Source organism: Aulonocara stuartgranti (assembly GCF_965226115.1).
Source record: "Aulonocara stuartgranti genome assembly, chromosome: 7".
NCBI lineage: Eukaryota > Metazoa > Chordata > Actinopteri > Cichliformes > Cichlidae > Aulonocara > Aulonocara stuartgranti.
Genome location: NC_138945.1, coordinates 23,371,466 through 23,393,931, shown reverse-complemented (window position 1 = coordinate 23,393,931; position 22,466 = coordinate 23,371,466). Strand labels below are relative to the sequence as shown.

The following is a 22,466-nucleotide window of genomic DNA, read 5'->3' as shown; positions in this document are numbered from 1 at the left end:
CCCTGCTTCCTCTTTCCTTCCCTTCCTTTCACCTCTCTTTTCGTTTAATCCCCACCCCCCTCCTCCTCCTCACCAACCTCTCTCTTTCCCTCTCACGCAGGCTGTCTTGGACTGTTGGCCACACGTTGCTCTGTGTACTGTTGCCTAACTCCATCAATCACCACGAAGGGAGAGGAAGAGAGCGTGTGGAGGGAGGGTGATAAAAAGAATAAAAATAAGATATGGCTGGGGAAAAAAAAATGAGCAAGATGAAAACAGACATTGTACAGGAACAGCTTTAGGAAGCTGGAGGGGAAGTGAGTAAACGAGTGGGAAGAACACCTCGATACATTTAATGATCCACCGAGAGCGCCGACAGTCCAAATAACTGCTTGAAAACTGCGAGAATATATGGACGTAATTGTGTTATTTCTGGCTCTCGCTATGATGATCCTCTGCTGGGATCTGAGGCAATAAAGAAAATGATGATTATGATGATCTCATTTCAGCACTTATGTTATTACCTGAGCCAGATGACTACCTGAGTGGGAAGGCCTGCCGCTGTGGAGGAGTGCAAGAAACAGGAATAAAGAGGATTTTTTAGTATTTAAACTGGTGTTTTCCATCTGCTGATATTTACATCGGTTTATTACGATATAGGTGCTCGTTGTATATACAGTAGGGCAAAAAAGTATTTAGTCAGCCACCGATTGTGCAAGTTCCCCCACCTAAAATGATGACAGAGGTCAGTAATTTGCACCAGAGGTACACTTCAACTGTGAGAGACAGAATGTGAAAAAAAAATCCATGAATCCACATGGTAGGATTTGTAAAGAATTTATTCGTAAATCAGGGTGGAAAATAAGTATTTGGTCAATAACAAAAATACAACTCAATACTTTGTAACATAACCTTTGTTGGCAATAACAGAGGTCAAACGTTTACTATAGGTCTTCACCAGGTTTGCACACACAGTAGCTGGTATTTTGGCCCATTCCTCCATGCAGATCTTCTCGAGAGCAGTGATGTTTTGGGGCTGTCGCCGAGCAACACGGACTTTCAACTCCCGCCACAGATTTTCTATGGGGTTGAGGTCTGGAGACTGGCTAGGCCACTCCAGGACTTTCAAATGCTTCTTACGGAGCCACTCCTTTGTTGCCCGGGATGAGATCTTGCGTGGAGCCCCAGATCGAGGGAGATTATCAGTGGTCTTGTATGTCTTCCATTTTCTGATGATTGCGCCCACAGTTGATTTTTTCACACCAAGCTGCTTGCCTATTGTAGATTCACTCTTCCCAGTCTGGTGCAGGTCTACAATACTTTTCCTGGTGTCCTTCGAAAGCTCTTTGGTCTTGGCCATGGCGGAGTTTGGAGTCTGACTGTTTGAGGCTGTGGACAGGTGTCTTTTATACAGATGATGAGTTCAAACAGGTGCCATTCATACAGGTAACGAGTGGGGGACAGAAAAGCTTCTTACAGAAGACGTTACAGGTCTGTGAGAGCTGGAGATTTTCCATGTTTGAGGTGACCAAATACTTATTTTCCACCCTAATTTACGAATAAATTCTTTACAAATCCTACCATGTGGATTCATGGATTTTTTTTTCACATTCTGTCTCTCACAGTTGAAGTGTACCTCTGGTGCAAATTACTGACCTCTGTCATCATTTTAAGTGGGGGAACTTGCACAATCGGTGGCTGACTAAATACTTTTTTGCTCCACTGTATGTTGGAAGTAGCTTTAGTTGAGGATTGCAGATTTAACATCTTTGTATGTTGATCCTGCAGACATCTGTGGCATTTGGAGCTTTGCTCAGATGTCTAGATAACAGGGGTCAGCAGTAGTCACCAAAGTCACCTTTAAGATAAAATGATGAACTTTTTACAAGCAAGTAGACATTTACAGTTAATTTATGAGAATTTTTATATCCTCTGTAGTTTTCAATGAAAACCCGCAAAAATTTAGATGTGTGTCTTTGGCTTGGCGGTGGAGGGGGAGGTCAGAGATTTAAAACAACAAAGCTACATGTGAGGGCGTGCAAAGCCACCGGATATAATCCAAGAGCAACATAATTTACTGTTTGCTAAGTTTAGGAGCCAAAAATTTTGTATGTGCTTAATCTAACATACAGTAGGTATCTACAAAATGTGAGGTAGTTATAGAAAAACATTTTTTCTTTGGTGGTTGCGATTAAGCTTCACTTTATTTATTAAATTATTTTGTAGTTTCTGGGAGTTATATTTCAACTTGAGTTCAGCTTTTTTCCTTTTATTTGGTTGTCAGAGAATTTATTTTACTTTTCTTTGTCACTGTGGCTTCAGTAATTACTCACCAAGCCCTGTAAAAGGGTCACTACATGTGATCAGATGAAAAGGGAGCAAGAGATAGAGATAATGTTGTTTTCATAGTTGTAGAAACAAAACCTCATGTGAGAGCATGTAGTAGAAGCGCGACAGCAGATGCAGCAGGCCCCTTTTTTGAATTACCCAGGATAAGAAAGAATAACGTCTGTGCTCATTCAAACGCTGGCTGCTGTGAGTTTTACTCAGAGATGACTTAAATTGTAGTTTATGGGAAAGAATTACAATAGTTACACTAGTGACAGTGATGAGAAATGAAGTTAAAACAAATATCCAATGAAAGTTTTCAAAGTTTAAATCCTAGAAGCTGTGAAAATGCTGTTTGTAAAAGAGCTGGTGAGAAATGTTAAAACTTTAATGATGTTTTTAAGAGAAAAACGGGATTGTCAAGACTACGGACACTTTTCTGTAGTTTTCTCTGAGTTAACCAGTCATGAGATTACTGTGCAAGAACATTCAGCATGTTTTCAAAAAATATGTGATTTATTTTATTTATTTATTTATTTTTAAAAATGTAATTTTAAATTGAACTCAATTACAGTCACTGGCCACTTCATTAGGTACACCTGTTTAACTGCTTGCTATCTCAAACATTTAATCAGCCAATGGCACACCAGCTATTCCACGCAGACATGGTCAGGATGACACGCTGTAGTTCAAACTGAATGGAGAAACTCACACTTTAAGTGAATTTAAACCTTGGATCGTGGTTGATGCCAGACAAGCTGGTCTGAGTGGTTCACAAACTGTTGATCCACTGGGATTTCCCCATGCAAACATCTCCCAGGTTCAGTCTGAAAAAGAGAACATATCCAGTGAGCGGCAGTTCTCTGGGTGAAAATGCCTTGATGATACCAGAGGTCAGAGGAAAGACCAGACTGCTTCAAGCTGATAGGAAGGCACACAGCTCAAGTAACCACTCATTACAACCAAGGTATGCAGAAGAGCATCTCTGAATGCACACCACATCCAGCCTAAAGCAGATGGGCTACAGCAGCAGAAGACCACACTGACTGTTGAGCCTGTTAGTTAAGAACAGGAAACTGAGGCTGAAATTCACACAGATGCTACAGAAGATTAAAAAGACATTGCCTGGTCTGATGAGTCTGCAGTGACATTCAGGTGGTAGGAACAAAATTTAGCATATAAAACATCAAAACACGGATCCATCCTGGTTTATATGAGAAGTTCGGGCTGGGATATTTTCTAGGCACACATGGGGCCTCTTAGTACCAACTGGGGATCCGCCACAGTGTACCTGCCGACCATGTTCATCCCTTGATGACCACAGTGTACCCATCTTCTGATTGCTGCTTCCAGTGAAGATCATAGAGAAGATGTGGTGGAACAGGAGCTTCACATCATGTATGTGAAACTGGCAAATCTGCAGTAGCTGTGTTACAATATGGACCAAAATCTCAGAAAAATGTTTCCAGCAACATGTTGAATCTCTGCAATAAGAATTAAGGCAGCTCTGAAGGCAAAAGGACATCTAAGCTGAACTATTTTTATTTAGTACAACATACAATAATAATCAGAGACCTCGATGTGATATGTTGTTATCATCCAATTTTTTGGCAGCATTTTGAGAACTCCTACACTGCAAAGTCAGGTAGAGAGTCGCCCCCACCCACCTTTTCATCCAGCACCTGTGGGATGAATCAGAGCTGTGACTGAGAGACAAACTTCTCTCACAACATCAGGGAGCAGCCCCGCTAATACACTTTTGACAGAGAATGCATTTTTCTTGGGAATTGTTCCCAGGAGGAGACTGAAGCCTGTTAGCGGCACAATCCTGATATGAAGTGTCCAGTATTCAGATATGGGTGTGCTGTCTAGGTCAAATGATCTCATGTCACAAAGTTAGCTTATTACAAAACATATAAAACCTTTTCTTTTTTTGCTTGTTGATTTTGCACTTTCTTACTCACACCGTGCCACTTCATCTCTCTGTTTCTCTTCTCTCTCTCTCCCTCGCTTTCACTCACTCCATTGCTCTACTGTGATCCAGCTGTCCACCCCCATTCATCATCCCGCCACTCTCCCCCACACAGAATTATTATTTCTTTGATGTGTTACCAGTTGAAAACAAATCCATTTTTCTGGCCATCAATTTATCATTTGGAATGGGGAGTCACACTTGAGTTGTAGGGGCAGCCACATTTTCCAACTTGGACTGGAAAGCTATGTGTGTTTGTTTGTGTTCATGATCGAGTGTGTATATATGAACATGAAAGGCATGCATCCTGTTGTAATCAGAGCTGAGATGCAGCATGAGGGAAATCAGAGGTAAATAGAAATGATGGGATGAAATAGAGGAAGTAGCTGTTTGGATAAAAGAGAGAGATGAGAGAGAGAGAAAGAGAGAGAGAGGGGGCTTCCCTCTTCCTGTCGTCCTCCTTCACCTAACGTCTGTGATAATTTATCACTCCTCCTAGCTTGGCTGACAAACTATTTGCAGGAAAATGAGTTTTTCCGCCACGGATTTGTCCTCTGGGAATAGAAAGGGGAGCTGCTGTGGTTTTATTCCATCACACACACACACATATCCAGATGTAGGGTTTTTCATGCACGCACACACTCTCACGCGTGCACTCTGAGGTCTCCAGTATTTATTGGGGGGGAGGGGGAGGTGGTTAAGATAAATGAGGTAAATTAATAGAGTCACTGAGGGAAAAGATCCGCTTCCACACCAGCAGATCCGCAACTGACACACAAAAGATAAGCTCACGCACCGCCGCTGTCCCACCCTCATATCCTTCCCTCTGTTTCCCCCACCCTCGTACACCTACCAAGCCCCCCCTCCTCCCCAAGTTCCCCCTCACTTGGCTCTCCAGTCCCCCTGATCCCTCGTTTGCCCTCCCACAGATGACAAATGTAACACTCAGACAAACAGCGATCATTGCCATACAGCATAATGTCAGCTTAGATCAACACAGGGACAAAAGCAAATATCACAGCATCAACACTGCATTACAAGCGCCGTGTATGGGTGTGCGTGTATGTGCATGTGTGCGTGCATGTGTGCACGTGCACCGTTATTACAGCAGCTGGCCCGGGTCACTGGATTCCAATCTCACTTTCAACCTCATCAACCAAGATATCGACAGTGTGCTTGACAGAGAATTACACGACAGTAAAGGCCTAATTACATTGCTATTACCCTGGGCTATTCATAATAGTCAAACACAACGCATCAGTTGGACATCGCCGCTGTAAATCTACAGGCATACAGTCTGTCTCTCTTAATGCCTGTTAGTATTATGACATTCACTTTTCTTTCACTTTATTGGCAGCTGACAACAGGTAATATACCAAAATCAGAGATGCCAGGATACTGCAGGATGGATATCCCACTTTGCCCCATGTCTACAGTAATTTTTATGTCCTGCTGAACCTGTTTACCATTAAGCCATCATGCTGCGTGGGATTTCTGTCTGCCTGCACTGACAGCACACTTAAACCTCTTATTTTAGCTGCTCACGCTCTGTTCAATATGCCAAACTTATAAGGCATAATCAGCCGACCTAAAGTAGCAAAGCAGCTAAATTGCTAAATAATGTCACAAATTATATATGGATCTACTTCTTTTTAGGTGAGGTGGTTTGGTGTTATGTGTACTCTACAGTGTCCTTTGTCCTTTATCACACCCAACACAGACCAACCAGTGGGAGCCTTCTTCCTGTTAAAACAGAGTTTTTCCTTCCTACTGTTGCCAAGTGCTTGGTCACTGGGTGTCATGTGATTGTTGGGTTTCTTGCTATTACTGTAGGGTCTTTACCTTACAATATAAAGCGCCTTGTGGTGACTGTTGTTGTGAACTGGCACTATATTAATTGAACTGAATTGAATTGAATTGAATTGAATCATTCCTGTGCCACATCTCGATGGACAAAAGGGATTTAAAACATTTGTGACTCATTAAATTAGTGAGTATTTAAACGTTTCTCCAGTGATTGCTTGAGGTTGGCTACAAATCCAAGTCCCTATGGACTCCCATGCTAAATGAAAACATAATTATGTTTACAGCCTAGTTAAAAAAACATCAGTTTTCCCTTTAGGATAACAGTAGAGAGGTAAACTTTTTTTTTTTTTTTTTATTAAATTTGCCCATGAAATTGTATATAATAAAGGAAGTGTTTGCTTTGGTGACAGATAGGTGCAATTTTGTCCTGTTCAGCATTTTTTTTTTTGTACCCTAGTAAACATTGCTTTTAGGTTTTCTTCTGAGCACATTTTGTTACTGGTGAAAATATGCACAGCCCTTAATGTCATAATTAATAAAAATGATCCTAGACGACCAAGCTGGCTATCCAGATATGTTTAAGTTCCAGTTTAACAAAACCAGGATGACTAGGCTTGTCCAGATACCCTGTGCAGCTGCTCTTACGCGCAGCATCCATGAGTCTAAGGCATGCTCACAGTATACAGCTACGATCCTGTTCACCATGTGCATCATTTTTAGTTTAGCTTGGTAACATGCTAGCATTTCCTAATCAGCCATGAACATGAAACTCAGCTGAGGCTGGAAGAATCTGAAACTGACACCGTGATGGACGGTGCTGCACGAATGTGGAGAGCAGATCACCAAAGTTAATACAATTCATGCTGAGAGGCAACATCGTGTCTGCTTCAAATCCACACACAAATGGTAACCTTAAACGTCCCGTATAACACTCCTTTGTAATTCATTCGTGACAGGCAGGTTGTATTTGTCGAAACCTAGCAACTTAACTGGAGCTATAAAATCACTCTCCAAGGACACTTCACAGCGATACTATTGGGTTAAAAAGGAAACTAGGAAACTAACTTTTTCTCCTTGGCAGTTTTGCACAGCATAAGTTCTTCTCTTAAGTGACCCCAATGTGCTGTGTTCCTGTTGTCACGTCTCTTCAGCAAGTTCATCAGAAGCAGGAAGTAATAAGGCACTAATCCAGAGGATGACACAAAGTGCTCTGTTTTTCTTTATTTTTTCATTTGCTTCACATTCTTTGATATTTTCTGCATTATGGCTACATACCACTCCGAGGATAATGAGGCTCTTTTACTTTACGTACGATCAGCTCTGCGGTCTCACTCTTTTTTTCTTGCAAGGAGAGCACCTGAGTTCCCCTGAGGACACTCGGCTCCACACCCCTTCAACTGTTGCAGCCAATTGCAAGCTTTGTGATGCACGTCTCCTTGGTAATCTCTTCTGAGTGACAGGTATGAAGACAAGGTCCACCAGCTGCTCTGATCAAAGTCTCCTTCTTTTACCCAGAGAGTGCTGTTGTCAGTTTGTGGCCTGTATCACCCACCCTCCTGCTTTGTGTAAATTATTAAGGAAATAACTGCACATTTTAATAAGTTCCTCCACTTTTATGTTGTTTTAGGGGGGGAAGAAAGAAAAATACTGGAGAAAAAGACTCAGAGGAAATTAAAAACTTGATGGTGATCGGTCATGAAAGTGAAAGTTCCTATCTGACCACCGGTCCAAGTTGCATGTGGGCTAAACACAGCTCAACATTACGTCCGAGCCAAGCCCCTCTGCTGCTAATGGCTATTACTGCCAGCACGCCATTGTACGTCTCACAATAGCAATCATGCTGGGATTTTGTGTGGAGCTTGCTGGCAACAGTTATTAGCCCTCCGAAAGAAACTTAAAAGGGGAATCAGTGAAGAGAAGAACAAGAAGATGTGGGGTCCCAAGTTGTGTGGGGTGATGGCGGCGGAGGTGGTGGTGATGGAGGGGGTCAGCAGGGTGGAAGGGGGTGAGGTCAGAGGGTAACAGCAAAGCGGAAATGGGGAGGAACAAGGGAGAACAATGGACAGGGATGAACTAAGACAGACAAAGCTGGAGGGAGGGTGGACAGTGCACAAAACACAGGAAGATGGGAAGAAAAAGATGAAGGGACAGAATGGAGGGGAGCTACAACAGATGGTAAAGGCTGGTTGGAGAGAGAGAGAGAGGAGGCACTGAAAAGCTGCTGGCAACACATGCATCACGAGAGTAACAGCAAGGAAGGAAGGCTTGACACCTAAACATGTCTGGATGCCATATGGTAACATATACGCTACACTGTAGATCACTAAGGTTCACATGTCTGGAGCTTTGTGGGCAAAGTGTGAATCAAACTCCCCCCAATGAATGTGTACTTCTATGAACCCTCTCATGGCCCCAGTGACACACCTGAGGAGCTTCAGCTTAACAGAATAAGCCATCAAGTCCGAATTTGAGTGAATAAACATTCATTATAACAGAAATACTTGATATGTAAGCAGCAGTTATATTTTCCTCAAGCGTTTGTCAGTGTGAGAAGCCCCTTGTAGATAAGATTAGGATAGAAAATGTATGTTTTAGAAGTTGTGCGCTAAAATCGTTGCCCTAATGGGATCATCAATACTGAGATGTTTCTCCAGCTATTATGGCCTAATTATGTGGCTCATCTCGACTCGCTGACCACAAAGAGACAAGCGCCCACAAGGCTTAGATTTATTAAAGTTGTCATTAAGTGGATGTTTTTTTTTTTCTTCCTCTCCCATTTATCTTTACGGGAGCGCGCAGAAGCACAGAAGGCGATTTCTAGGCGCGTGCACAATGAGACGGACACCCGCACACTTCTGCTTAATCTGAGTGAGAGAGTCTGAGCTGTTAAATATTTGTGGAAACTTTGTTGTGTGTGCGCGCGCGTGCGCGTGTATTTTGACGAAATGACGAAATCGAGCTCGTGCCCAGGCGGACTGTGCGTCCTTGGCATTCGGCGGCTCCTTGCACACCTGATTTATCCCGTGCTACCCACCCACCCTCCTTTTCATGACATATTTTAGCTTTGAGACCAGGTTTATCACCTGAATAACCTGGAGATCGTTTCCAGGTCCAATTTTCTTCACAAACTCTAGGATATAAAGGAAATATAAAGAGGATAGTTGAGGATGATTTCCTATCTCTGGAGTCGGAAATGCTCGCTCTGGCTGACCTTTTACCCCCAACTTTTGTTGCCACCTGTAGCCGCAGGTCACAGGTTTCTTACAGGGACACACACTTTGCTCGGGGAAATCAGTCCGGAGATACACAACAAACACGACACACCCGGAGAAAAATAAAATAGTCCTATAAGTGGAATTTTTCTTTTGTCCTGAGTGCGCCTTTTAATTTTTAACCCAAACAGACCGAGCTGCTCTTGAGTCCCCTCCACCCCCACCCCCCTGCGTGTGTCCCACTGAACATTTTCTGCACGTTTCAGAGACTTCCCACAGTTATCGCTCAGGGTAAATAAGTACACTTTTTCTAAATTGGCCGGCAGAGCAATCAAGAGGGAAGACGATGAGTTCCAAAGACATGAAAACTGAACGAGGAAGCAGAGAGTGGCTTAAAAGTCTGCCAACAAGCCTTTAGCGAGTCTTTATGAGGAACGATTTAACATTTGTTCACTTTGGGGATATATGAGGAGTGATGTTCATACAAGTGCACATCTTGTCTGGCGAGGATTGCATTTGGATAGCCTTGCAGTTATAACACTTATTCAAAATGAACACAGTAAATCCAGCCTAATGCGCCAGTCTGCGTGTAAATAGAGTTTTAGCAGTGATCTTGTTTTATCTTGTAAACATACTGGATTTAGTACGTTAATTACACAAATACAACCTTATGATGAGCTGTTTATAAAGTAAAGCCAAATCTTCTTCTTGTACAATAAAGTATATTCTATTTTTTCTATAATATTTTTACACCTAAATGCGCAATAATTCAAACTGAATTTATAGTTTAAGAGAAAACATTTGGATTGTAAATCTTGGACCATGGTATTCATTTCTCTCCTCTTACATCTTCCGTGCGAATTTATGTTTTTCAGTAATTTATGTTTTCAAATAAAACGCAAACCTTTTTGTGTTTTTATGCTTTTTAATGATATCTTACAGCCTCAACTTTGACATTCTCCAGCTGGGGAAAAATTAAGGTTAAGAAACTTTTGACATATTTAACAGTAACTTCTTCATGTCGGTCTTCCTGCGTTCGGAGAGGCCGGTGGATTTTGGGGCGTGTATGAATTTCGCCCCTTGGCAAATGGAGTCGTATAATTAAAGGCTATTTTAATTCAGAGTATGATCGCGATAGATACCAATCGTTGAGTTTTAATCCCTTGTTAAACTCTCGGTAACCTCTCTGTCCCTCTCTCCCTCTCTTCTCTGCCACCTCTCCCTTCAGGCACTTGTCATTTTCTCTGCGCTCCGATCACTTTACAGAGGACTGTTTCTGCTTCCAGCTAATACTACGATTCCTTTAATGTGCTGGCGTTTGTGTTTATTTTAAAACACTCGACCCTTTGTCCAGCAACGGCTCTGACCTGACCATGTGCAATGGCAGAGCTTTTCAAAGACGACGAATGAACGATTTCCAGAGCGCAAAGTTGATTCTTTCTTTCTTTATTTCCCAGATCGTATTCTTTTAAGTCCATATGGCCGAGTAAAGCCACTTGAATTTGAGACAGACGACACGGTGCCATTGGTGTCTGTTATTAGAGGTGTTGTGTTTGTTTTACAGGCTCATGAGAACAACGTTTAACAGCGTCTTAAACTCACCGGGATCCTGACACCCTGCTGTCACATCACGCACACGCAGGGGCCTGCTGCAAGTACGGTGCAGAAAGTCAAACCAAGAACTACTTTTTTTTTTCAACTACACAAAACCACTACGTGGACACACTGAAGCACGGATGCGTTCTTTACATAAAAGCTGGAAAAAGCTCAAATGCAAAAAAAATCCTTTAGTGTCTTGCAGCTTATTTCAGAAGCCCCTCTGTCTCCTGTGTGAGCCAAAAACTTTTTATTTTTTCTCGTCATATTTAGTTGTTTTTTTGTTTTTATTCTAATGCTGTATGCAACCAGTAAAAGGTTTACCTTGTATCGTTTTTTAAAGACATGCAGGCTAATTTTTGTTGTTAAATATGAAGGAAGAGAGCAACATTTAAAAATAAGATATAGATGAAGTACAACAAAAATTATAGGACCAGAGGTTAATTTAATTTTCGTGTTTTTATTTATTATCTATTTATTTATTATTCGCGGAGTATTTTATTTTGGTAAAGACTAATTATTTGAATTGTTATTACTTTTATTTTTTGGTTAAACTATATTTATATAAATAACGTGATTCCTCATTGGTTGCGAAGATTAATTTGTTTCCCCCGATTTAATTTGGACATAAGAGTCTCTCCTGCTGACCTGAGAGTATTTTCCACCTTTCATTTTCTGCTCTTTGTTCAGTTAAAAAAAAAAAGTTTTGCAAAACATTTTTCAGTGGGACTCAGTGGGATCCTCCAGAGTCGCCTGTCAGGGAGGCATCGCAGCAAATCGTGTGGAAGTCGGGCCCGGTGTCACACGCCGGTTCACCATCTAATCAAAGCGGGCTGTCGCTGGAGGTGAATAGAAACAAGCCGCCTCCTGACAAGTGTTTCCGTACAGTCACTCAGGGGGTGTGATGCCATCAGAGCCCGCGGTCAGTCATCCTGTCCCACTTTTTCCCCTCTCCTCCTCAAAAAAAACAAAAAAACCCCAAAACCAACCCAAAACACACCTCCTCCATCCTCCTCGTCCAATGGCTGCAGTGCTCCATCCTCTGCGCAGCCCTGCTGGATAAAACCTGAGTCAGTGCCGACTGCGCACACACGACGCAACACAACGCAGCACAACAGCGGTCCATCCTCCTCCAACGCGGCTCGGACGCACACCACCAGAGATCGTTTGGATAATATCAGAATATTTGCTGTGGAACATTTTTTATGATTATTGCTGTTATTTCGAGCTCCTGCGTGGAAAGGTAAGCCCTCTTCTAAAGTGAACATGTTTTCTGTGTGATCTGTCATGTCTGAATGAGAACGTTAGACAATCCTGACAACACGGAGAGAAATCACCGGGCAAAATGCTGCGAGACAGAGCTCAGGGTTAAACGCTGTTTAACAAGACATTATCTAAAGAATTAAATTAAAGTTGAAAAATGTGCGCAGAAAAAAACAAAGAGTGTGTCTGTTTTGTGTCTTTAAGTGACATAATTCGAGTGACCTTATAGGCACGGGTCCTCGCGCAAAAACAGATGAATAATTCTTATTAATTTTCCAAAGTGCATTGATTTCTTAAAATAAATAAATAAATAGTTCCTCCTAAAATAAAAAGCACCCCCATCACAGTCAATGATACATTCATTAACGCAAACTGTCTTGTTTTTATGCTAAATTTGGAATTGTGAGCAAAACAGCGAGGCCTTCAATTTCTGCTGGAAATCACGTTTTACACTGAACATTTATAACCGTCGTTAATACAAGCGATCGAAAACAGCGGGCAGCTTATTAAATTAATAATTACACAGTTTTAGCCATGATACATTCACGTCCAAACGTAAAAGTTAGCCCGCCGTGGATCATCTGTGTACCGGCTCTTTATTTGGCCTGATCGAAGTAAATTAAATAAAACACACTTGATTTAATTTTACATTAGAGTCATGTCATATTAGTTTAAATGCTTTTAAATTTTTCTTCACCAGCTACCTCCAATTTCCATTATTAATAATCATCTAGAAGTTCGATTATTTTTTAAGACTATCACACATGTTTCAGGTTTCAAAATATTACATATTTCTAAATAAAGTCAAATAAAGTAAGTACTTACCAAAAAAAAGTAGATAACTGTCATTGGATTGTTCAGCGAGATTAAAAGTGTGTTTCAGTTAATAATAAATGAATTAGTATCAGGTAAATTAGACCTGGGCATGCGCTGTATGGATTATTAGTACCTGCGATGTTAAAGTTATTGCAGGTAAACTGAACTGAATCAGGCCGTCCAGGTGTCCTGTCCGTCATTTAAAACTGCCTCCCAGCAGGTCATGACAACATTTTGAACATTTAGAGAAACCAGCAGCGGCTTTATTGACTTTTGATCCACTTCTGCTTACCTGCTTTTTTAGGACGGGCGTCATATCGTTTCTTTTTTTCTTTCTTCCCTCGTTACTCATAAATTACCACTTGATGTTTTTGCTCATTTTCGTGAGAATTTCCCAGAGCTGAAAAGTCCTTCAGTGTACAGCAGCTGAACAGATGAAGCCTGTAGACAAGACACACACACACACACACACACACACACACACACACACACACACACACACACACACACACACACACACACACACACACAGCCAAAAACAACTGCCAGCCACCGCGTCTACAATGGATCTAATCATTATACAGACCTGGGTGTCCTTAAACCGAGAAATGATAACACATTGTTATTTTTCATCTCTCTAGCTGGCCTCTCACTTTAACACATCCAACGTGAAGTCCTGTCATTTCAGCTCCATGTCTCGTAGAGACTGCTGCCATGATGTTTACCTCGGCTTTCATTCGGTACTGACTGAATATACATAAATGTATCGCTATAATAAACAAATCATCGCTATAATAAGACAAATCAAATACAGTCTTTATAATGCCATAAAGATTATGGCCTAAATCTCCTGCAGACTGTTCAATCATCACACCGTAGCCCACTAGCACAAGCAGGTGGGCCACAGGTAGACCTAACGGTGTGAGATGAACGCGCAGGGAGGAAACGTTTGTTTAGTAGGAGTTCAGAGGCCGCACAGATATGACCAGCAGCCAGTTTCACAAACACCTTGATGTCCTGCAGCTCGAAGTTGGTGGGAGAACACTCATGCCAGACCAGGCAGGGGTAGGAGTATAAACACACTTTAACCGGGTCGGCGTGGAGGAGGAGAGCGTCACGTTCAGCTGGTGGAGCAACAAGCACAAACTCAGGGATATGTCCAGTAACACCGGGAGAGGTAAATACTGAGATGTGTTCTTCTATGAAGACCGTGGATTATCTATCTATCTATCTATCTATCTATCTATCTATCTATCTATCTATCTATCTATCTATCTATCTATTAACCCATGCTTTGTTTTTCTGTGTGTGCGTGGTGTCAGTGCGCCGTGCGCGTTCACGCACTACCCCCCTGTCCGCCTCGGGGCCGCTCCGCTTTAATATCCTGCAGGTTGATGAAGCTTGGCAGGGAGATTTTTTTCCACACTCGGCTGGCAGCGTTAATAGAGGCTGCCCTCCCTCCATGCCTCGGCCTCGTCCGGCCGCTGTTTGATGTGGAAATGAAAGCTGGGGGGGGAAAGAGAAAAGGCTGAGAGAAACGAGCGACTCAATGGGGTTAAATTAAAAGCAATGGTGTTCTTGCAGAGTCACCACCGTGCAAGCCTTTAGAGAAGACATGGAGGATATGCCGGGGCGAAGCAGGGGAGCACTTTGTGCCTAATTTGTAGTAAATGCGCGCAGAAAATCAGCTTCATGTGCATTAAAAATGAAAAAAAAAATCACGTTATTGTAGAACACCAGTCACATTTCTGTAGTGTAAAAAATACATATACATATTTTTTATATGTGCCAGAGAACAGATATTAAACTTTAATAATTCATGTGAACAGATGCTTCTCAAAAACAGGCTGGAAACGCATAAAATAATAAAAACTGAGTATAGACAATCCGATTTTTTTCTTTTTTTTACTTGAACTTCACAGTTTAAAATGTTACCCCACCCCCACCCCCCTCCACCTCGCCCCTTCACTGAGTGACATGTTCTCCTGAAATGTAAAATAACATTAGTCACTGTCACTGAAGCCAACTGAGCCTCAAATTAGCGGCCTATAAATGGGAACTGTGAGGAGAAAAGCCTGAAGGTGTTATTTATAAGGAGGCGATTAGCCAGTGGGATCATCAAAGAACCATTAGTTTTTCCAGAATGCGCATTTCTGTTTGTTGCCAGTGTTAAACACAAAAGCAATTTCACACCCAAAATAACTGAAGTTTTGATCAATATCAGCTTTTTTCCTATTTATAAAACTTTTAAACACACAAAAAGCTTCCAGAAAAGACTGACGCTAACCACATCCAAGTATCAAAAGGTCTCACTAACCTCCACGACTCACTGCCATCTTGTTTATTATCTAAATCTAAAACATCAGTCTTGCTTTAGGGATAAATTCTGTTTACTTTAGATAAATTAAATATGCCCGGTTCTGCAAAATATAGCACTAATATGTAATCATTAGTATTTTTTTTATTTCTTTTAATTATTTTTATGTTATATTTTAAATAAAATATAAATAGATTAAAACACTGAGTAAAGTTCTGGTATGAATCTGTAAAATCTGTGTGTGTGAACTTTTAGATCATTTCTTTCCATGCAAACAGCTTTTATAGAGTTAACCTGGATAAATGATGTGTGAATCAGCAGGTGTGATTGAATCAACATGCATGTGTGCGTGTGTGCAGACAGGTGCACGTGAGTTCCATGACATTTATAAGTGTTCATCCCCCCTCCTCCCCCAGGTCATGGGGGTCTTAACCAACTAGGTGGAATGTTTGTTAATGGACGCCCGCTTCCGGAGGTGATCCGGCAACGCATTGTGGACATGGCCCATCAGGGGGTTCGGCCTTGTGACATCTCCCGGCAGCTTCGAGTCAGCCACGGCTGCGTCAGCAAGATCCTGGGACGGTGAGTCCTCAACTTCCTGTTAATTGTTCCTGTTAATGAGAGTCTCGAGAGCTGAGAGGTTGCTTAATCATCAGGAGCACTTTTATGTCCTGTCTAAACTTTCCACTTACAAAATCATCTTTCCCTTCCAGCTACTATGAAACAGGCAGCATCAAGCCCGGTGTGATTGGCGGCTCCAAGCCCAAAGTGGCCACTCCTAAGGTTGTGGAGAAGATCGCTGAGTACAAGAGGCAGAATCCCACCATGTTCGCCTGGGAAATCAGAGACCGGCTGCTGGCGGAGGGAGTGTGTGACAGTGACACAGTGCCCAGCGTGAGCTCCATTAACAGGTGCCAAACTGAATTATGAATGAAATCGTGTAAGCCGGGGTTCAGGTGGTTAAGCAGCATTTAGCTGTGACTGGCTGAGTTCGGCTGAGCTGAATGGCTGAGACTGAGTGTGCTGCCTTTGTTTTGCCTTTGTGTGTGTGTGTGTGTGTGTGTGGTATAATTAGTGGGAATGCTTTAATCCATTAAAAATTGTTGTTTTTGTTCCAGAATAATCCGAACGAAGGTCCAGCAGCCGTTTAACCTTCCTCTGGATGGAAAAGGCCTGAGTCCAGGGCAAACTTTGAGTAAGTCTGCACCACTTATGAACACATGCACGACAACAAGGGATGCAGGAAAGGATTAGGATTAAATACATTGCTCTGCGAGATTAAACTCGGGCCTCTCGTCACATCAGCAGCAAAGAGCTGCGCAGTATCGTTGTCTCAGATCTGTCTTTGTTGTTCTCTCTTTCTCTCGCTCTCAGTCCCCAGTTCTGCGGTCACCCCTCCAGAATCCCCGCAGTCGGACTCTCTGGGTTCAACTTACTCCATCAGTGGCTTGCTGGGTATTCCTCAACCCAACGGCGAAGGCAAAAGGAGCCACGATGACAGTAAGAAATCAATCTAGCAAACAAAACACCGCAATCTGAAGCTTATTCATAAGAAAGACTGGGTTACTGCCCACTATCCTTAACAATACTGAGAAAACAAAGGCAAATATGGCTGGAAAAACTTGTTTCTAGGTCTTCTGCAGGCATGCACTCTAAAACTTTTAAAGATGAAAACAAGTATGGCTCTCCCAGCTGCTTTATTTAATCATTAATCTGACCTTGTTTCCTGTAAGAACACTTTCCTGTTGCAAGGGTAAAACAGGCCAAAAGTTGTCCCTCGAACGGAAATTCAGCTTTACTTTATTAAGGTTTGCAAGGTCCTGTGCACGACAGGGCACGCTTAACACCAATCACTGTGACACAGCAGCTTCTGTCCTGTTCTTCAGCATTTAGACAGATCTCAGTTTTTCCTCCAATAACTAAAAAGCTGACGTCTGTCAGGGACGCAGGCAATCAAGTCGTTGATATCAGTGTAATCATTTGTTAGCGGTGATTTATGGCCTGCTTTAGTTTTTTTAATGTTGTGATTTCTAATAAATTCAAAGAAGTAGTAAGAGAGCGCAGACTTGGGATGGAGCTCTGAGGGACGCAGATGGCCACAAAGAACTACAAACCAGTTAATTAGAGCCACTTAGGAACTGTGCCAAAGAGACAAGCTCTTTAGCTCTTTAGTTTTCAAATAATTGAAGGGGCCAAAATCTTCTCAGAGGACATTTAAAGACCTTCAGGATAAAATTACTGTTTGCCAGTTTAACACGAAGCTTTCCTCCTCCTCTATCCTCCTCGTTGCCTCTCACAGGTGATCAGGAGAGCTGTCGGCACAGCGTGGACTCTCAGGGCAGCGGAGGCATCCCGAGGAAACAGATGAGAGTGGAACACTTCCCCCCCGCCTCGCAACATCTGGACTGCGGCTTCGATCGTCATCACTATCCTCCGGATTCATTCGGATCAGCAGCAAACAGCAAAACCGAGCAGGTACTGACTGTTTGGACTGAAAAGCCTCATTTCATTTTTTTACTTGTACACTTGTAACAGCAGCCTTTATCATCCTCAGACTCTGTACCCGCTGTCCCTCATCAACGGTAGCCTAGACGAAGCCAAGACCAGCCTCTCATCATCCAGCTCTGCCATTGGACGAAATCTGTCGGCACACCAGAGCTACACCATGGTGACTGGTGAGACTCTTAATGCTGGATTATGCTCTTTAACCTCCATTAACCACAGGGCCCAGAACCCTCCACATGCTGCCGCTCACTCTTTGTTCAGTTTTGGCATTTCACACAGTTCTTTTAGTCCTGCGTGTTTTTTCTTTTTTCACTTCCACCCATGTTCACCATTTGTTTTTGCTTTGTTTTGTTTTTTTATTTCCTTACCCACGCGCTGCACACTGGCTCTCGCCACCTCAGAGCCCGTACAGACCCTGCCACTTTGTCTAAAACAGGAAATGTCCCCAGAAGTGACCAGCACAACCCCCTCCCCAAACATGGCAGCCTGTAACCTGGCTTTTGTGGAGCTGCACACGCTGCAGAAACCCATTTCTGTCAGCGGCAGCAGCTGCAGCGGCAGCAGCAGCAGCAGTTCCAACCATTTCCCCAACGCCTTCAACTCATTCTCCCATCATGCACCAGTGTATGGGCAATTCAGCAGTCAGTCTGTCATCTCAGGTAACACAGCCATCCATCTCATCTCTGTTTACTTTTTGCTCATTCGTTTATTTTTCGGCATTTGAATGCTGCAGAAAGTTAAATGATAAACTGATCCTATCGTTTCAGCTTCAATTCAGTCTTTGCATCTTACACGTTTGTCCAGCACAAAACACCAATCTAAACATCCACCTCGGTGTTAAAGATGTGCGGCTTTTTTGTGTGCTTTCAGGGCGCGACATGGTGAGCTCCACCCTCCCTGGCTACCCACCTCACATCCCCTCCCCTGCTCAGACAGGATACTCTTCCTCTGCAATCACGGGAATGGTAGCAGGTAAGGAGCTGACCCGAAGGAATACGTTTTTGTTTTAAAAATGGAAAAATGGAAAGACAAGTAGAAAGAAAGAGAGAGAAAGAGGAGGAAGGAAAGGAAACAGAAAGAAGGAGCAGGGCAGGATGGCGGCTTGTAGATTAACCAGGAGACGGGCTGAGTTAATGAGTAGTCTTGCCAGGGTGAACGAGCGCAGGGGTGCACGTGAGCCCGATGGGGAGGGGTACAGGGAACTGGCTGGGGTTCCACCCTGCTGCCCACACCCCCTCACCCAGACACCTCTTACCACACATCGCCATGGGAACCAGGGGGCCCAGGAGGGAGATGCAATGGTTGTGGGTGGATGGGGCGTAAAGCTGGGAAGAGTAGAAGGTTTTTTTGTTGTTGTTTTTTACAGGGTGTGTGTGTGTGTGTGTGTGTGTGTCAAGATGCCTGCATGTGAGCATAGAGAGAGAGAGAGAGAGAGTGTGTATGTGCATGTATGTGTGCGATCTGCCTTTTTTTTTTTTATTTGAAGTCTGCCCTCCGAAGCGCGAAATGAGAGGGTCTGATTTATTATTTTTTCTGGTGGGCTCGCTGTGAGGAAGCGTTGATACACAATTACCGAGTAGGGGGGGGGCAGAAAAGGAGGAGGAGGTGGGGAGCTCAGGGATTCATTCCAGCCAACATAATTACCAATTAGATATTGGAATGTTTAAAAAAAAAAAAAGAAGAAGAAGAAGAAAAGAAAAATGAAAGAAAGAGGAGTTGCCAGACAGGAAGTGCAGGATGGAGAGAGGAGGAGGACATTTCAGAGGGCAGAGGCTGAACGATGGAAGGGGCCTAAGCGCTGGAGAAAGAGGGCGTAAAGGCTAGCTGTGTGCACGCACCACTGGGCCGAGGGATTTTACCCTCAGCCATCCACCTGCACCACAGATTAATGGTTTACAGGCCGCACTAACTGTCGGTGAATTATGAGCTAAGGCTGAACAGATGCTGGCACTCAGACAAACAACCTGCCGAGCTCCTTGCAATGCTCCAGCTTTGCATTTTAATAAAAAACGTCTCCTCGCGTGTTTCAGCTCGGAGCGTTTGGACTGTTTGCTCAACTTTATTTTTAAAATGTTCTTTTCCTTCTCTGCAGCAGGTGCAGACTACTCGGGTCAGTCCTACAGCCACTCGCCCTACACCTCGTACAGCGAAGCCTGGAGGTTCACCAACTCCAGCTTGCTGGGTGAGTAACTGAGCACACGTAAGCCCAACCCCGTGCATATTTGTTACTAAGGCGGCGAACGTGTCCCCTGCGGAGCTTCTCCAGAATTCACAAACGGTTTACGAGAATTTTCTCTCTGACCTTATGATTCAGAAACATTTCACTCTGACTAGAATTTAATAGACGGCCTACCAGGAAGTGGCGCGCGTGACACCTAATGCACTTTTTGACCCCCCTACCTTTCTTTAACATATTCATTTATCTTGGTAAAAATTTTGCTGTATTAAAAGCCACATCTGGGCTGCAGACAAAACAATATAACATCAGACAACTGGTAAAACAACTTTTCATTAACTAATGAGCAAAAAGTCATCTAAACCTTTAACATTTCCATTTCTCGACACTGAAATGTACAGTAGCTTGAAATGTATTCATTTTTACCTCAAAGACAGCAGTGTATGCAGTATTGTTGTATTGTTACTGCAGTTTTGTGGAGTGCAGGCAGGCATCTTGTAGTCTAATTGCTGGAGAAACTCGCTTTGTATTCTCATCTCATCACCAAATTTTATTAATTGACAGAGAGGTGGAGGTTTGATGGCTGATTTTCTGCTTGAAACATACCCCAGCATCACTCATGCTTTTAGGGTTTCCGGGTCCCTCATTACGTGTAGGTCGCGATGGGCCTTCAGCCTCAAAACACTCAGAGCCAAAGCTGTGACCACCAGCATCATCCAGCTCCATCTGTGTCTCCCCCCGCAGGCTCGCCCTATTACTACAGCTCGGCCTCCCGCACGGGCCCGCCATCTGCAGCCGCCTACGACCACCTCTAGTCCTCGCTGCTCGCCTCAGTCCTGATGGGCCTCCACGCCACGGTAAAGACTGGAGACCTTACCATCAGCTGATCTGATGTGGACCGAGACACGCAGCTCTAAACTGGAAGTGAACTCGAGACTTCTACTGATGACCCAGCAACACATTTTTTCTCTCCTTCTCGTCCTCTCATGGTCATCCTAAGCCTGCTCCTGTATTTATTTGCAGTCACAGACACCGTTTCCCAGGGTAGCTGTGACTCATGCACGTTTACACATTGCTAACCACGACCTCCTCCAGGGCTTGTTTCCACAGACTCCATGGGAGCATATTTTCAGTATGAATCCATTCAGCGCTGTTTTGGCCAAAGACTGTTTTCTTTCTTCTTCTTTTCTTTTCCTGGCACATCTGCAACTTGACTCCACTGATCCAGTGAATAAGGGATATGCAACTTCTTTGTACTGAACTATGCCTGCTTTGTTTACAACCTTTATTTGTTTTTCTTTGTTTTTAAGAAGAGGGAAAAAACTGAATCCTATCCTATCACCACGAATCAATTTCTATTCTCAATCTACTTGTATGCTTGCCTGCAAATTCAGTTTGTGATTATTATTATTTTATTTTTTGTTACTGTAAATTCTGATTTTACTGTTGGGGGGAAAAAAATCACAGTTACAGAAGAAAAGCCTCCATATGCCCCTCAAAGACAATTACATATCTGTCCAGCAATATGTACATAATGTAAATGAAGAATTACTTTATGGGGGAAGTGATGCAGTTTCACTAAGAGGGGAGGGGGTGATGATGATTTGGCCACTAAAAACCAACAAGGCTTGAAATACGTTTGTTTTTGCTTCAGTTAAATTGAGTTTGTTGTCATGCTGATGTTCTGATGTTTGGTAAAAACTGTGACTATTTTTTCTTATACTGTTATTAATATTATTGCAGATGTACATAATGAATTTCTAAAGAATTATTTTAATTAAAGCATGACAAATTTATGTGCTTTTTCCCTGTTTGCTTTCTCAATTCTCCAGAGCTCAATATAGCAGGGAAATTGTGATACGTTAAATCGGTTATTATTATTATTATTATTATTATTATTATTATTATTATTGGTGACGTCATCGTTGACGCTATTTCGGTGAGCTGACCCCCCCTCCCCCCCAAAAAACAACAACAACAGAAAAAAAACCTGAAATGCTTTATTTTTTCCACTCAGCATTTTTTAAAGGACACAGTCAATGATCCCGAAAAACACGCGCATCTGTCTAATTTCTTTTTTTATTTTCTGCATCATGTACTTTTATTTGCAATTATTTCTTTCCTCTTTGCGGCCTCATTATAGAGCCGCCGTAACGAGGCCACGGTTCGGCGGTGCCGCGGCCCACCTGGTGCCACCACCACCTCCACCTACCGCGAGATTAATGGCGAGAGGTCGGGACGATTTTTTCCTTTTTTTAAAAAACATTTCTTTTTAAATTTTTTGATAATTTAGAAAAAACAAAACAAAAACACAATATAAAAATAATGAGACCGATAAAATAAATACATTTTCATTTTATTATTATTATGAAAATAAATGCGATAATAATGGTTTTTGTTGTTGTTTTATTTGTAACTTAATATCAGAGTATTTATTTGAAACCTGCACTTGAACCTGATTGAACTCCTGTGTTGGATCTTCTGAGCTGCTCTTTA

General features: G+C 42.7%; 1 protein-coding gene and 1 long non-coding RNA gene across 5 annotated transcripts in view; one reads left to right on the top strand and one right to left on the bottom strand.

Moving 5' to 3' along the window:
- LOC309709860 overlaps positions 1 to 22,466 on the bottom strand; it is a 119,910-nt gene that overhangs the window by 67,549 nt on the left and 29,895 nt on the right. The window lies entirely within an intron of this gene.
- Positions 11,931 to 21,754, top strand: pax8 (paired box 8). Of its 3 annotated transcripts, none has more exons than XM_082540676.1 (12): positions 11,931 to 12,136; positions 13,996 to 14,149; positions 15,730 to 15,871; positions 16,003 to 16,200; positions 16,408 to 16,484; positions 16,664 to 16,789; positions 17,589 to 17,764; positions 17,844 to 17,964; positions 18,196 to 18,453; positions 18,665 to 18,766; positions 19,887 to 19,976; positions 20,715 to 21,754. In XM_082540676.1, exons 2-12 carry the CDS (start codon positions 14,128 to 14,130, stop codon positions 20,783 to 20,785), a joined length of 1,383 nt encoding a protein of 460 aa, XP_082396802.1. In that variant the 5' UTR covers positions 11,931 to 12,136; positions 13,996 to 14,127; the 3' UTR covers positions 20,786 to 21,754. The 3 variants fall into 3 exon arrangements, with proteins under 3 accessions (XP_082396802.1, XP_082396801.1, XP_082396803.1); XM_082540675.1 differs by having other exon boundaries at positions 15,706 to 15,871; XM_082540677.1 differs by lacking the exon at positions 13,996 to 14,149.

Bases quoted from the DNA above. Each gene is read 5' to 3' on its own strand.
- pax8 (XM_082540675.1), top strand. From the start codon at position 14,128: ATGTCCAGTAACACCGGGAGAG. The intron at 14,150-15,705 runs GTAAATACTGAG...CTCCTCCCCCAG, and splicing joins GTCCAGTAACACCGGGAGAG to GTCATGGGGGTCTTAACCAA. The intron at 17,965-18,195 runs GTGAGACTCTTA...TCGCCACCTCAG, and splicing joins GAGCTACACCATGGTGACTG to AGCCCGTACAGACCCTGCCA.